Source organism: Amphiprion ocellaris, chromosome 22, assembly GCF_022539595.1.
Source record: "Amphiprion ocellaris isolate individual 3 ecotype Okinawa chromosome 22, ASM2253959v1, whole genome shotgun sequence".
NCBI lineage: Eukaryota > Metazoa > Chordata > Actinopteri > Pomacentridae > Amphiprion > Amphiprion ocellaris.
The window spans coordinates 22,216,027-22,232,865 of NC_072787.1; the positions used below are offsets into that span (position 1 = coordinate 22,216,027).

General features: G+C 41.1%; 1 protein-coding gene across 2 annotated transcripts in view; it reads right to left on the reverse strand.

Annotated features, from left to right (window-relative positions):
- gpr158a (G protein-coupled receptor 158a) overlaps window positions 1–16,464 on the reverse strand; it is a 91,219-nt gene extending 74,755 nt beyond the window's left edge. For both annotated transcript variants that reach the window (XM_055007209.1, XM_055007208.1), the window contains exon 1: window positions 15,575–16,464. In XM_055007209.1, the coding sequence (XP_054863184.1) occupies window positions 15,575–16,464 (890 nt within the window). The remainder of the gene's footprint in view (window positions 1–15,574) is intronic.
- Window positions 16,465–16,839: the final 375 nt, after the last annotated feature.

Consider the following 16,839-nt stretch of genomic DNA (forward strand, 5'->3'; position numbering starts at 1 on the left):
CGGCTGAGTAAAGACACACAAAGTCCCCCAACAACACAGTGAAGGTGTGATTACACAATGTAGACATCACCGAGTTTGACTAGGAACATGTAAATAACCCAACAGCTGGGATGCTCTGCGCTCACGCGAGCTCATACAAACACCTCGACCCGTCTACTGCTGGGATTTGAGAACAGGCAAAGTCTGGTTTCCATAGTAACGCCTCAGTCGAACCATCCCTGGTGGTAACTCGGCTAAACGACGCAACACACACACACACACACACACATACGCACACAAAGCGGGAAAGTGGCAGAAGATGCTGTCAGCGTTGCTTTGTCACCGTTGGGGAGAATAAAAGACAGAGTTCATGGATGTGTGTAATTAAAGAGGCAGAGAAGAGCTGCAGCTGTGACAAACTGAGACACTGAAGGAAGCAGCGGGCGGCAAAGGAAAAGTTAAAACCCGCCACTGATCTATATTAGGCCGTTTTAACAGCACGTATTTTGACGAGCCGCCACAGAAAAAAAGCACAGGTGTAATTTAAAAGCATGAATCACAGGGACCGAAATAGAACGGACGCATAATTGCTGTGTCTCTTTAATAAAACAAACAACGCTTGTTTTTGATTGGCTGCTGTGGGTCCATTAAAAATGTACAACACACACCAGAAACATACGCTCAGTGCATAGCTTTCTAACTATTCCACACAGATATACACATATGATCTGACTTGATAGATGCATCTTTGCCACTAAAATATCACGACAGAGGTTCTGGTTTCTTGAAATAGCAGAAAACTGTGCTGCTTTTTGGATGCTCTAATGAGAGAATAAAAAAAGTGGATTAAACTGCACAATTGTGAAGTTACCTTACAATATTTTACAATTAAGAAAGCATTCAATCTGATATAAAACAGTCAGTAATCCTTCTGTTAATACCTCTTAGTAGCTATGAGGGTGCTGGTGACACATTTAAGTTACGCTGTTTAAAAAAATGTTTTTACAGGAAAATCCTAGCAGCTGTGGTTGCCAGAACACTACACTGTAAAAAAATGTTTTTACTGTAAAATTCCACGAGCTAGGGTTGCCAGAATGCTCCCATGAAACTACGGTAAAACATTTTTTACATTTACGGTAAAGAAATGTATTGATATTGTTGATTTTAGGGTTAAAAATTTGCTTCTTTCCATATTTTACTGTAAAGAAAAAAGTTTTAACCTTTAAAAATTTGAAAATTTACATGAAAATATTACATAAAATAAAGTTTGTGTAACTTATAAATATTACAGTATTTTCCATTATCAGCACAACAGTTAGTGTACTTAACATTATATATGTGTACTTTTAGCAAAAATTGCAGTTAAAGCTGGCATAAATATTGAAGCATATGTCAAAAAACTGTATTCTTTTCAAAAATTAAATGCAAAAATTACAGTTTTGATGTTTTACAAATTGCGGCAACAGTAGGAAAATGTATTTTTTCCAAGAGAAAAAATGTAAAAAATACAGTTTTCTCTTGATGACCTTATTTATGGTGATTCAGTATTGTATAAGCAAACAGTTTTAGAGTTGGTGGTTTGACAGTTTTTCACCGTAAAATTCATGAACATTTTTTACAGTGTAGTTCACAGCTGTTTAGCATTGTGCATAAGGATGTTTTATCGGTGTGGAAAAGCGACACTAGAGCTGTTAGATTTTTCACAGTTCACACTGAGCTCCCATAAGGCTAGGGCCTTCTATACACTTCTATACAAGTGTGTTTATACATACAACAACACACTTCACCCATGCATACTATAGAAAGCATGATGGTGACAGAAACTTTGATGAAGAACAAGAGTTGCTTTGTGTCGTGTATTGACACATGGATGCTGCAACCAAGAACTGGCCTCTAAAATGTGCAATTTTAGGAGAAATGTCATGAAAAACTGAATTTTAAAGCCAGATAAAAAATTGATTTAAGCCTTGAACTTTAGTGTTTGTTGGAATTGTGTCAATATTTATGAATTAAGCTTTGTGTATTTCCTAAATTATGAACAAATTGATCAAACATAAGCCATTTGAGAGTGGTTATGCAGACAGTATATGTAGAAATATTACACATATGATGGGATAAAATCACGTATTTTCATTTCTGCAAGTTTTCCTTGTCATTAAAGCAAATCTGGCATCTCTAACAACTCAAAAGGCTGGAAATTTAGACATGAATTAGGAGGTGCAGCTTCCCCAGAGCTTCTTTCATGCATCACTGCAGCAGACAGTAAACTATCTACTGTACTTTTCAACATTTTTACCACAGTATAAACTAAGAAACTAAAAAACACAAGCTCTAAAATAGTGCCAAACTTCATGATCAAACAGCAAGTCCATGCGTGGGAGTTTTCACTTTCTTTTAAATTCTGCTTCTTTGCAACACAAATACAAATATACTTTAGTTACGCTGAAAACACTTTCTAAAATCTGTTGATTTCATTTATATTGAGCTATTATGGGGGGGGGGACAATATACAAACCCCCAAAGAGCCCGTTTTCACCGTAATGTTTAAATTAGTTAGTTAATAATGCATCTAAAAGCATTTCATTCAATCAAATTACCACAAGTGACACACAACAGCGTGGGACATTTGGAGTCCCCGAAGGCCTGCAGCCCTCTTTGTCCAACAGCTAATCAATGCTTTAGTGTCCTCACTTAGTTAGCATGACAAATAAACGCTCCATAGTGGGAACAAGCAGTGAAATGTTGACGTGAATGTGCATTCACTGTCAAAAAAACACATTCAGCTTCTTTTTAGCCTTGAAAACGTAGCAGTAAGAGCATTTCAGCGCATATAAGTGCCATAAAAATCCCATCGCTGAAACCAGTTTCTCAGGGATTTGCACTCCCTCGCACATCTGCGAAATACTGCTGCTGTGGCATGTTCTCCAGGTGTAGAGGAGCCGGTTTACTACAGCGAACTCCCAGCGGACGGCAGGTGAGTGCAACGCTCTCTTTGCCTGTACTCCGGTTATTAATAACTGCTGCTCCGTTCCTGCCTTGGGGCAAACTGACCTCGCTGCTTTTCCTCCTGCGCTGCTGCTTGTTTCGCTGAGAACAAAATAAATAAAAAATTACCTCCAATTCTCCACGTTATGTAATAAGGAGACTGAAAGGCAGAGAACGCAGGAATACGAACGTCTGTTTGCGGCGGAGGATTCGTCAAAATGTCTGTTTCGGTTGCAGCTTTTTGCTTTTAACCCTCGTGTCGTCCTGCATGTCAAAATTGACCTGTTTTAAAGCTTGAAAATGTGGGGAAAAAAATATTTTCACACTGAACCTTCTGATGGCCACATTTTCAACATTTTTTGGAAATCTTTGAACATTTTTTGGTGGACAAAAAGAAATGTTAAAAATGCTTCTTAAGAACATTCACAAAAAAATCAACCAAAATCCAGTGAATTTCGCTGGATTTTGGCTGATTTTTTTTGTGAATGTTCTTAAAGAAAATATTAGAAGGTTTACTGATATATAGGTAATCATTTTAGATATTTTTAGGATTTTTTTGGAAGATTTTTACTTATTTTTTGAAAATATTTACAAGAGTTTTCTTGCCAAATTTGGAGGATTTAAAAAAAAAAAAACTCTCAAGGGAAACTTTTAAGGAATTATTGGAATTTTCTTCCTGAAGGTTTTGCAAATTTTCTGAAATTTGGGGAATTTTTTTGCTGAATTTTTGAATTTTTTTCAAACAAGGAAACAACATTTTTTGGTGCCCGTAAATGAAGACAACAGGAGGGTTAAGAGTCAATCCAGAGAAGAAAATAGTCTTTTTTCTGCTTTTTTTTTCTTCCTGCTTCCAGGCATCCCAGCCAAAGGGGACACATGGCGTATAAAATAGCTTGCGAAGAGAAAAGGGAAGACTGTGCGGCGTCTGAAACAGAGGTGGCGGGACGTAATTTGAGACTGAGCATCGGGCAGAGGCATCATGGTGGCCATCAAGGCCCTCGGGGCATAAAGACAGGATTATCACAGAGAGCAGGAGATAGTGGTGCCCCAGGAAACAGAGTGCTCGCTCCTTTCATCCTCCATTCTTTGTGGGTCTAAAGGCCAGGGCCGACTAAGAGAGGAGCATCCCACCGGTAGGGCCTCTGGTCTTTCCGACAGAACGGGCTAATGCTGGCCGAAGCATTACGGACTTGACTGGAGATGCATCTGCATAATAGCTCACAGGCTACAAAAGGATATTCATCAAAACATGTTTGCGACGAAGGCCTCGCCGTGCCCTCTTTGTTACAAGTCAGTCTTTGATGCGCCCATGAATGAACGCTGAATGTCAGGCCCATGCGCTTTGAGCTGCACGTCTCTATTCAGGAGCAGAAAATGGACTCTGAAACTGATTAGCCCATTTAGTGGCTCTAATAGCACAGGGAGCTGTGGTAAAATCTAAATCCGGCACCGAAGAGACAGCTGAAAATTCATGTCTATGCTAATTTAGCCCGTTAAAACAATGAGCAGTGAGTGGATTAAGATGTACACCAGATCGAGACCAGTTAACAGCAGTTATTAAATAGCTCTAATAAGCCCCGTGCCATTTTTAATGTTAATTTTATTTGATTTGAACCAGGAAAAGACTTACTGAAATGAGGAATCTCTTTTATAGAAGCGCCCAGGCCAAGACAGGCAGCAGCACAATTTAACAGTAAGGTTTCCATTAAGATCCATCCATCCATTATCTATACACCGCTTAAAGCTCATTAGGGTCACGGTGAGCTGGAGTCTATCCCAGCTGCCTTTGGGTGAAGGCAGGGGACACCTGGACAGGTCAACAGTCTATCACAGGGCTACACATACAGACATACAATCACACTCGCATTCACATCTACGGACAATTTAGAGTTACCAATTAACCTTCGTGTGGTCTTAAGATCCTGTGCACTCCTGTTGTCCTAAGGGTCAAAAATGACCCGCTTTCTCTGAGCCTCTAAAATAGAACAGCTTAAATGAATTTTCAACCAAAAATCTATTTTACACAAAGAAACAACCCATCATGCATCACACACTTTGTGAATGTCTGGGTTTCTAGCTCCTCAGAGAGCAGAAAGACTGGATTTAATCAGTGGACACCACTCGTTTTTATCACATCACACATGTTTGTAACTGTTTTCTTCACTAAAGTAGGGGTTTATTATCACTATTATTGCTGCTAAAGGTACTGCATAGGTTAACCATTATTTGATTAGCAAGAGACAGTACTTCTATATCCTAAGAAAGTACCAGAATATTAGTTCCCTTCATGCTCTAACTCTTTTACGTGTCTAAATACAGGACAGCAGTGGTTAGCGCCGTCGCCAAAGACATACATGGAAGACTGATTCTAAATTGGCTCAAGATGTGAAAATGAGCATGCATAGTTGTCTGTTTCTTTGTGTTAACCCTGCAGTGAACCAATCTGTAGCAGCACACCTGCATCCATACTAGTACACAGCATGTATACTGGTTTGCTTTTAGTGTTATTAAGTCAACATGCACAAATGCGTAGATTTCAGGAGGGATGCCGAGGATGCTGAAGTGATATTAAAGTCCAGAGGTTTATAAATGAATTGAAATTGAATAATTTAACATGGAATATGTGCACAAAAGGGGACAGAGGAGCAAATTATGCTTATATGTGTGTTGACTCAGCAGGGATAAGATTAAATAAGATAAGTGGATTTACAGGAGTTTAATATTTGAACACAATACAGAATGCCTAAGCGCTTTAATGCAACATATTCTATTATACTAGGAATTGTAGCCTACTGTATGATTTTAGTTTCTTCCTTCACATAATTAGAATTCTTTTCATCATAAACTAATGAAGAAAACAGATAAATTGGTGCATAAAGATTCAGCAGAATGCAGGAAAGTGAGCGTTCAAATGAAATCTATGCCCACATCAACATATTTTTCAGTTCGCTAATTTCAGCTTGGCATCGGAGTCCAATTCAAAATTCAGTACACGTTGCTAATGCCACTAAGCTCCCTGCTATTTCACCATTTTGAAGGATCGGCTTGTTGTCTCACCAAGAGATCAGTGGAGGGTTGATATCCGTTACAGTTTGTTAAGCACAGATGAGACAAGTGGATGTAGCGGCTTTGTCTAAAAGAACTTTTGATGAAAGTGGGCTGAGTGATGCAAAGTGCTTTTTCGTGCAGTAATGATATTTTTCAGGTAACCTGCCCAACACCGGTGCTTACATTGGATTGTCCAACTGTGACTTTGAACTGTCAAGGAAACTACAAAAACAGAAACTAAATGAGACTGCAGTGAATGCATCAAGTGATTGTAGTACAAAGACACCTGTATCTGTAAGGTCCAGTCACTGGTGGGGAATCAGTATTACTGGCCATAACTACACCACAAAGACAGAAGAACACTCCAAGGAGCTTTGTGAAAAGGTTATTGAAAAGCAGAAGTCAGTGGATGGATACGAGAAAATATCCAAGTCACTGAATATCCCTTGGAGTACAGTTAAATCCATTATGAACAAATGGGAAGGAATATGGTGCATCTGCCTACAAAAAGCCGTCCTTAACAACTGAGTGACTGCACAAGAAAGTGACTGCTGAGGAAGGCCACCAAGACACCCATGACTCCTGGGGGCGACTGTACCTACAATAACCAGTCAAAGCTTTATGGGAGAGCAGCAAAGAGAAAGCCACTATTCAAAAAAGCTCATATTAAATCTCAACCAGAGTTCACTAGAAGACATGTGGAAGACTCTGGAGTCTTTTTGTGGCGGACACCAAAGAGCACACATCATCACAAACACACCATCGCCACTGTGAAGCACGGTGGTGGCAGCATCATGAAGTGGAATGTTTGTAAACGTGGAGAGGAAGGAAATGAATGCAGCAAAGTTAAAGGAAATCCTGAAGGACAACCTGATGCAGACTGCAAGAGAACTACAGCTTGTTTTCCAGCAAGATAATGACCTAAAGGACACGGAAAAGCTACACAGAAATGGTTTCAAGACAGCAAGGTGAATGTTCTGGAGTGGCCAGACGTCAATCCAGCTTAGAATAGAGCTGTTTGTTCGTGAATCCTGCGCAACCCTGGAGAACTTTAGCAGTTTTGCAAAAAATAATGGGGTAAAACTGCAGAATCCAGATGTGCAAAGCTGGTTCAGACCTGAACAGGTCCACTTAAGATCAACCCGTTGAGGTTTAATCAAATTATTTTTAAGCCAAGAGACAAATCCCTCTAAAGATCAATGCTGGCACACAACCCCTGCTTGTGTTAAATGCAACTCCAAACAATAAACAACAAGTCACGCAATGACAATGAATGGAAAACTTCTACAAAGTCACTCCTGCCCATTTATGTCAACAAAGGTTGTAGTACTGTATAACAACAGTTACGCACTTCAGGTTTTCCTTCTCACTCTGTAAACACAGTCCAGACAATACAGTTCAAATACTCCATTTCGGGTTTTTCTGGTGATCCAGCAAAGAAAAGCTAAGACAAGGAAGTTTTTTTTAGGATACTGTACTCACCCCAAAATGCAACCAAAATCCACACAAGCGAGGAGAAAAAGCGCAAAACAACCAGGACACTGGCCTTCGCGGACGCACGGTTCTCTTGGAGATGCGCCACGATGGAGTCGATGAATCTGTATCTGGAGGTCCGATTTTGCACCGGTTACCGACAGATGAGATGAATAAACGCGGACAACTTCTTGAGATTCCCGGGCAGGTTGACGCACAGAGGGTTTGTTTGTCCAGATAATCCGTACCCGGCGTTTGAGGCCAAAGTAAACCGGATATGAGAAAGCAGCGCGGCGGAGGAGACTGAGCCATTTTAATGGCTGAAAGTAGTGGGCGTGGATGTGAGGTGGGTAAACAGAAGAACAGTTTTTCTTAATATTTAACACCACAGACTTGTACAAACGTTAAGATTTTGCACAGGAGGATGACATAAAGTTGCAGTTTCCAGATGTGCAACGCTGATTTAAAACTATCCGGGCTTAATGCTGTTACTGCAGCCAAAGGTGCATCTACAGGTGCATGATTATGGTGATGATTATGACTTAAAGCTCATGAAGAGAAGAAATCCAGTCTCAAATTAGTAGAGCATCTCCGAATATAGGATTTACAATACAGAAGTGTCCAACATCTGAAGCCTTTGTTCATTTAAATGCCCAATACCTAGTTGGGGTTCTGGTCAGGGGAGTGGCCAATCAAGCACAGTAATACTATAGTCAGTGAACCATTTGGTGGTAGTTTTAGTTCTCCGGACAGGCACTAGGAAGGAAATCAACATCTCCATAAAGCTTGTCAGCATGTGACAAGAAAGAGTATTTTATTGTAAAGTCTTGTCTAAAAATGAACCATAATTCAGTGTTGAAAAGCAATAAAATGGGAGTGAATGCTTTTTATAGGCACTGTATATGTATATTTATGTACTGTATATTTACACAAGGACAAAGGGCATCCAGGAATAAGCCCTGACATCTCCAGCTACTCCCCGCATGTGCAGATCAACCAAAGATAATGCAAAGGAGAGGAATACGCACAGGCTTAAATATTATCTTTGAGCTCATCTGTTTAGCTGAAGGCTTTGCACGCCCACATGAACTTGCATGATGCACATTTCTCCTGCCCCAGCGTCTTGATAAGAACACTGCTGTCCTTTCAGAAGGGCACAGTTTGTACATGGCACAATCACAATGCAAGAACCGTGAAGCCTTTTTTTTTTTTTTTTCCAAGGAAAATGTCTCTTATGTGATGGAAATGCATTAAGCTGACAGGACGCGTACAAGCTAATGTGAGTCAAGCCGCCGGGCATGATGCTGCTTGTCTACCAGCGTTTCGGCACAACCTGGGTCATTATTGAGTTCTGTCGCCGGCCATCAAAAAAGACACAGTCCCCCCCCGGCCAAGTGGCTGTGACAGAAAGCGAATAAAGACTGCTTCCATTTTGGAGAGCTGGCATTTTCTGTCATACTTCTTCCACTTGTGTCATTAAAAGCTCTCTTCTGGAGGCTAAACTTCACCTCTTTGGAAGCTGCGCAAGCATGACTAACGGTAGAGAAACTCAAAAAGGCTTTTGTGCAGAAAGAAAACTGATAAAATGGTGGCTCCACATACTATAGATATTCCACTAGTTACACATTTGCAATCTCTACAGTCTCTAATCTTTGTGGTACAAATGTTCATATCTGACACATAGAATAATGTGAATCTGATGGAATATCACAATTTTATCCTGTCAGAAAGTTTAAAATCTGATGATTCTTTATTTTTTACAGTTTCTTACTATGCTTGAGCATCTTTGAACAACGTGGTGACAACTAGCTCCTCTGGATACCATTTTTGAGTCATGCTACATTTATTTTATAGCTCAAGTATGCTTTATTTTGCCCTCAGGCTCGGTAATTTGTTGCCATCCTTGTTTCCTCTCTGCTCTGTGTAAACACAGCCTGCAGTTCAACCGAACTGCTGGATTCATGGCTTGTCATCTGCAAAGAGGAGCAGAGATGTAAATTTAATGAAATATCTTGATTTTAGGCGGTCTGAAAGCTGAAAATCTTCTTGATTGTTCGTGTTTTTACAGTTTCTTACTCTGATAAACAGTGTAATTTGCGATTTTTAAAAAAAAAAGAAAACATGCTTTTCAAACTCGTTAAGGGGAATCTGAGGTTCAGAGGGTTGAAGGGGTCCATTTTATAGCTCAAGTATGTTTAATTTTGCTCTAAATATCTTTAATGTGTCGCCATACTTGTGTCCTATCTACTCTATAAAAAACATGATCGCAGTTCAACCGAAAAATCTCTGCATTTTTGTCACGAGTGTTGGACTCGTGGTTTCTTAGGTGCACTGAAGTGCAGAATTTTTTTATATTATCTGGAACAAGTGGTTTATTTTTGGAGAATTTTTAAAACTGTGACATATATTAATAGAAGAATCTGATAAACTATCATGATTTTAAGCCATCGGGAAGCTGAAAATTGGATGATTTCTAACGTTTTTACAATTTCTTGCTATGGTAAACAGTGTAATTTTGGATATTTTTAAAAGAAAACAAGCTTTTCAAACCTCCCATGAGGAGTTTGGAGTTCAGAGGGTCTATTTTATAGTTCAAGTATGCTTCATTTTTCTCTCAAACTCTTCATTTGTTGCCATACTTATCTTCTCTCAACTCTTTGTAAACACAGCCTGCAGTTCAACCAAAAAATCTTCTTTGTGTTTTTACACGTTTGGGTGCAAACAGTGATTTTTTTTAAAACATCACATTAGGAATAAAGTGAATTTGATCATTTTAAGCTGTCAGAAAGTTGAAAATCTGATGATTCTTTATGTTTTTTATAGTTTCTTGCTAAGATAAATAGTGTAATTACTTAAAATTTTTAAAGAAAACATGCTTTTCAATACCACTGGGGGCAATTTTAGGTTCAGAAGGTTAAAGGGATGTTGCTGATAATAAAGTAGCACAAGGTGAAACTGTAATGATGCCTGTGGAAATATTATAGGGAGATATGTGAGAAGAACAAAAGGACAAAGGGATATTCTTCTGTGATTAGGTTTCAGCTTATTTTGGATGTTCAGTATCGATTATCTTGGAGCTGCAAAATCTTTCTGAACTCATCAGACTCTTCTGTGTCTGTCCTCTGTGCTATTTCTTCTACTATCTATATTTCTTTTGACCACTTGCGAAACATTTCACAGCTAAATTCCAAATCTTTTCCCACACCAGCACAGCCCTCTGAAGCCTCCTCCATAATACCACAGCTCTGTTTCGCTCACATCAGATTACTGAAGGATAAACCTACAGAAGGAATATTACCGATTTATCAGTATAATACCACCAAAATCACTGAGATTATTCTCGTCATTAGCAGCATTACAAGGACTGTATCATCTCTTCGCAGCACGGTGGAAAAAGCCCGGGTAGCTGGGTTTTTCTGTTGCGTTGACATTTACTGTCTGAAGGCATCGTATTGACAGGCTACCTTACTGAGCAGCGGAGTCCCACTGACGTCAGCAGTGAGAGAAGGAGCACCTTAGGGATCTTTAACCCCCGCTTCCTTCAGAAAACGTTACAATTTCGCCATTCTCGCGTCTTCATTGGGTTGGACGGCTTCCCTCTGTGAATTATCCCAGCGCACTTATCGCTGCGAATCTCTGCTAATTTTCCTCTTGGATGCAGTTTTTTTTCCCACCCTCTTTCATCTCAGTTTAGCATCAAATATTAGCGCGTTTTAGCCTCGGGAATTGTGGGGTTTTCTTCCTATTTGTTTCTGGATGGTGTCCATCCAAGCAGATGCCGCTGGCTCCTCCTGGAGCTCCAGGCCTCCCACTCTGTTCCACTGCTGGGCATCCCATAGCAGTCAGCCAGTCCAGACTCCGGCTGCTTGTGCAGTAAGTGAAGAGGATTCTGCCATCTAATTAGAACCTATTTGGCCTTTGGAGGAATGTGCTGAAAATCCATATATTTCTGAAGCGTTTGGTTGTACTTTTAAGATACTTTCAATTCGTTTGTCTTATTATTCTGCTGCTGCCTCAGCTTGCTTCAGCCTCAAAGCAATTAAGGTCTGTGTTGTGAAAGGTGAGTCTGAAGTACAGTGTGTGTAATACATACAGCACCAGTATTCCCACTTTGTGTGTTTGTTCAAGCTCTGTATTTGTTCGCCTCTGTAGTCATGAGCTGAAGTTAGAGTGATCTGCCAATTAGGACAACACATCCTGAAGAACGTCTGAGCCTCCGACAATGGCACACACACACACACACACACACACACACACACACACACACACACACACACACACAGACACACACTGCATGCTTGAAAACAGCCAGTCCTCTCCGTGTGGTCTAATCTGCCTCCCCTGTGCCTCGAGTGCAGCTGAAGAGACAGACGGGGAGAGAAGAGATGAAGTGTGAGAGGAGCGATTTCTTGCACCTTCACAGAAACAACAGGTCGATCCATCACAAACACATGTCCACACACTCCTGCTCTAACAAGTCGCATTAGTTGTTTGGCACCTGCGTGTTCAACAAACAAAACGGGGGAAGAAGAAAAGAAAAGCAAAAGCCACCTCAGTTTGTATTCATTTCCATATGGCAGATGCATAAAAAACAAGTCACCTTGCGTCTTTCGCTGCAGCCCCTAAAACCGGAAGTGACTGAAGCATCAAGAGGCTGGAAGTAAAGACGCCCGGGTTTTTTGTTCTACATCTTTCATTATTAATTCATTGTCGTATTGATTGTGTATTTATCTGGAGGGGAAACGGAGCAGAGCTGATGTCTGAGGCGGCTATATTAGCCAGCGTTTCCCTTCCTCTCCTGTTTCTTATCTGGCAGCGAGCTGGGAGGATGCAGGATGAGCCGCCTGCTGCTTTGATATGAGCGTCTGAAAGATGGCTGTCAAGAGAGAAACAAATGAGCGAGAGGGACATGAGAACGTGCGAAAAGCTGCTTTTGTGGCCTCAAATGCTCCACGATTGAGAGAAGATTTTAACTAAGCACAGTTTGGGAAGCATAATTTGAATTTTAAGGCCAAGAACGCACATAAACATGGCAATAAATGAGAACAGCGTGTTCTCTGGTAAAATTCAAAGTAGTTTCCAGTGTTTGGATCAGCTGCATAGAAAGAAATCCTTAAACAAATCATCAGGAAAACAAAGAAGAGTTTTTAAAACTGTTTAATTGTGATATTAGATTGAGTTTACTGATATGTTTGCAGTTCAAATATTGGTTTTCCTGATGTTTTCTCAATATTTCCTCATTTTTTTCTTGCCTCCAATAGAGATTTATCTGATTTTTAGTTCTCTGTGTTCATTATCCTTCATATTTGTTTGTTATTATCATGAAATGTCCTCTAAAAGATTGGAATAATTCAACATTTTGGGTGCTATGTTTATCAATTTATCTGCCAAAAGTCTCTGTATGGTTTCCATAATGCTAAAGTTAGCACTGGTTAGCCTAGCTTAGCATAAAGACTGGAAGCACGGGGTGGTGGCTTTTGCGAAATTCACAAAGCAGCACCTCTAAAGCTGGACTGATTGACTTTTGATGCATTTTTATGCATTTACTCCTAACTCTCTGAAACTTGAAACCTGCCTGTGGGTTTGAAAGGCGTGTTTTCCTTTTAAAAATCAATGAAATTACATCTTTATCAGAGCCAGAAGCTGTAAAAAAACTGGACAGAATAATCAGCTTTTCAAATTTGTAAGAGTCCTTGAATGAATCACGTATGATGTGCAGCTCAGTAGTGAAACAGAACTAAAACTCAATCGTATTTCATCGAAATCACTTTATGCTACATGTCTTGTGTAAAGAGTTGCCAAAAATAAAATGGGTAGTGCTATCAGGTTTCTGTAGAAACCAAAAAATACGTTGCTGCTGTAAATCTTTTCGTCTTTCAGTTGCAAAAAACAGTCAAATGACCAAAATTTGGCGGCGTTTCAACTGAACTCGGCTGATCTGCAGGCAGCATTTCGACAGAACTGAAACAAATTAAAACTCTAAATAGTTAAATATCTCTAGTTTGTGGAGCCACCACTTATTTGCCTAGTATTGGTAACACCTGTGAGCACTTGGACAACATTTTGTACATACTGAATCCAGGTTTTTCACATTTTTGTAATATAAACAAGCAAAAAAAAATTCTTTTTTCTTTTTTTGTAATCTAAGGCATAATAACTGTACCATACTTTAGAGAAGACATAAAGTTCTCTCTATGTCCATCCATGGTTGTGCTGTTTCTTTAGAGGTGCAGGACTTTAGGTTGCAGTTTAAAAAAAATAAATAAATAAATAAAAAATGGGTTCACAGTGAATAAAAATATAGAGGAAGCAAAAAATGCCCAGAAACAGCTTCGGTCCTAATGCTAAGCTAAGCTAACCATCTACTTGCTTCATCTTCATATGGGTCAATGTATAATTGTGGGACTTTTTGTATCACAGTTGATATTTTTGCTGTTTTCAGGCCTAAAATCAACATGGCCGCCTATAACCAAACACCACATGGTATTTTTACAGAAAGATTCTTCTAAAATATTATATATACAATTGAGTAAAATTGAAATTAAAAGTTATTTATAAAGATATTGTAGTAAACCTGTTGACATGCCATAAATCCACACTTGACTCACACAGTACTTTATATTAAATAACTCAGAAAGCCTTGGAGTCTTGCCAGTCTTTTCTTCAGGAGGAAATGACATCATGTTGAGCAGGTCATGTGATCTGGAATTAACACACTTCTTTGAGAGGTGTTTTTGTAATGGTAACTAAGTTGAAAGTGATTTCTCAGTCAGATACGATTTGAAATCTGATATATTGACATGATCATAATGAGTATAAAACATCTACTTTTAATAAAAATGTATGCAAGATATATCCCACAGTCCCTCAATTATATACTGACCCATATATTCTGTATGGAGTAGTTTCCATCTTCTTGTCTAAACAACATATTTGAAATTATGTTGAAATATTTGGTCAAACGCATTGCTTTTTGTGCTGATCCTTCCTTTTTTTCATATCTAAGCCATCCTACATTGCTGCATTATTTACAGTGAGGCCACCAGGAGTTCAGATCTGCTCCTGAAAGACCTCCACCATCCTCATGTGTGAGGAAAACAAATTCATGAATGGGCTTTGTTCCCCTGCTCCTCGAAGGATCTTTCTTCTAGAGACCATTCCGCTCTCCAGGGACATAGAACAACACCAAACAGCCCCACATTAAACACCTTCGATCTCACCGAGGAGGCCTCAAGCTGAAAGTAAAAACTGCTAATATGGCATGAAAGCAGCTTCAACTCCTATGGAACGCATCTGCAAAAAACATCTGGCCTCCCTAATAAACTGTAAGCTCTGAGACAGGTTTGATTATTCATCAGCTGAGGCTAATTTACTATCAGATCTGTGTGTGGAGCTGCCCTGAGAGGCTTTAGTCTTGGATAACACCAGGTAGCTGATAGCCTATTACGGCATAATCACTGCAGGTTTTGACTCATTTGCAATCCGTGGCTGCCTGTGAGCAACTTGAGTGTATCAATTAAAGATTCATTGAAGGCAGCACACACACACACACACACACACACACACACACACACACCCAAACCAAGCGATCCGGATTAAATATTCATTGAGAAGCTGTTGGTCAGGATCCTATGGAGCTTTAACACTTGACTACTGAAGCTGCAGCTGAGGTGGCTTTAGGACAACAAACACATTTCAGCGCTTTTTCTTCATCTGCTGATGTTGGCTGCCGAGGAAGAAGCTTCTGACTCACTGCAGATTTCGCAGCCTCCCCTCTTGAAGAAAGGGGAGAAGAAGGTTTCCTGAGTAGTAAAGCATCCAGCCCAGTGAGTTTGAAAAATGAATTAGGGCCTGTAGCCAGAGGTTTTTCCACCGCTGCTGCTACATCCAGTAACATCCAGGGTTATTTTTAGCAGCTCCCTCCCTTGGCATACAGGAGGGGAAGAAGAAAACCCCCCTTAGAATAACCAGAGACAGGCCCACCTGGACTCACCTTTAGGTTGATTATTTCACCTACATGAACATGATTTGGTGGAAATTTGCTTCATTTTATGCAGATGTTTCCCCAACAACCCCTTTGGGTGCCTACCTGAATTCAGGAGCCAGGTTGGACTTGAGGCCATAGAAGGCAGCCGAAAGGGTCAAAAGCCAACGTGGGACAAAATTCCCATTCTCACACTCCAGGTAGGGTGCAGACCACTTCACATGCGTCTTGTCCGGGATAAAACTCTCCCCTCTTCTCAGGGAATTGTCCACCGATTTGAGGTCTTGGCTCAGCACCCTCTTATGGAAGCTGGGGCTCTTCTTGTCTTTCATCTCGTGGTACCACTCCGTGTCTGCGGTGCGGTTGTGCAGATGGTGGCGGGCCACGCTTGACAGATCCTGGAGGACGATCTCCCCGCCGGCTCTGGTGGCTTGGAGAAGCACCCAGGGCCCCGCGAAGGACGCATCCCCGCTAAAAGTCACGACCGCCCGGTGGATCTTGGCGTCTCCCTCCAGGATGCTCCTGACCAAGGCATGGTACCACTCCATGTCTCGCCTCAGGCTCTGCTCCCTGGACCTGTTGGCTTGCAGGATCATGTTGAGGAAGTTTGTGGCGTGCAGCACCGTATCCAGCACGCTGCCCATGGAGCGATGCGGGGCTGCGTGTGACCTTCCCCGCAGAGAGGTGAGCTCGTACTTCCGCGAGCAGTTGGCGTGCTTTAAGGTGCTCGAGTCCCCCGTGTGCAGGAAAGCCGTGACCACCCGTGGGAGAAGCTCCTCGATTTTCTGCGGCAGCTCCGACACCGCCGCCGCCGTCTCCCCGGGAGGAGGAGGTGGATGAGGCGCACGGAGATGCGCCAGCTGCCGACGGTGGTGCGTCTGAGCGCCGCTGATCTCCTCCCGTGCACCGATTTCTGACCATTTGTGGTTCGATCCGATCACAAATCCCACTTGCAGCAGCAACGACAGCCGGAAAACAGCCATGTCCCTTCCCATAGAGCGTCCACAGATGCTCGGAATTAACAGCTGTGAGGAGGGAGGGGGGAAAAAAAGGGAAAAAATGGACCAAATTGCTCCGCTAAACCATCGCTTCACCACTTGTAGGATATTCTTGTAAGCTCCACGCCTCTGTTCTTGAAAAACCTCTTCTGTATCCTCGCCAAATCCTCTTTTCTTCTTCTTCTCCTTCTATCTTCTATCTTCCAGATGCCTCATGCAGCTTGTTGATGTGGAGTCTCCGCTTGCAGCTGTTTTCTGTGTTGACTGTTGGCTGCGCGGCGGACGTTCTCCTCCTGCGTGGAGGTACATAGACTGAATCAAAACGAGGAGGAAGGAAGGGAGGGGGCAGCTTGTTATTATATTTATATATAT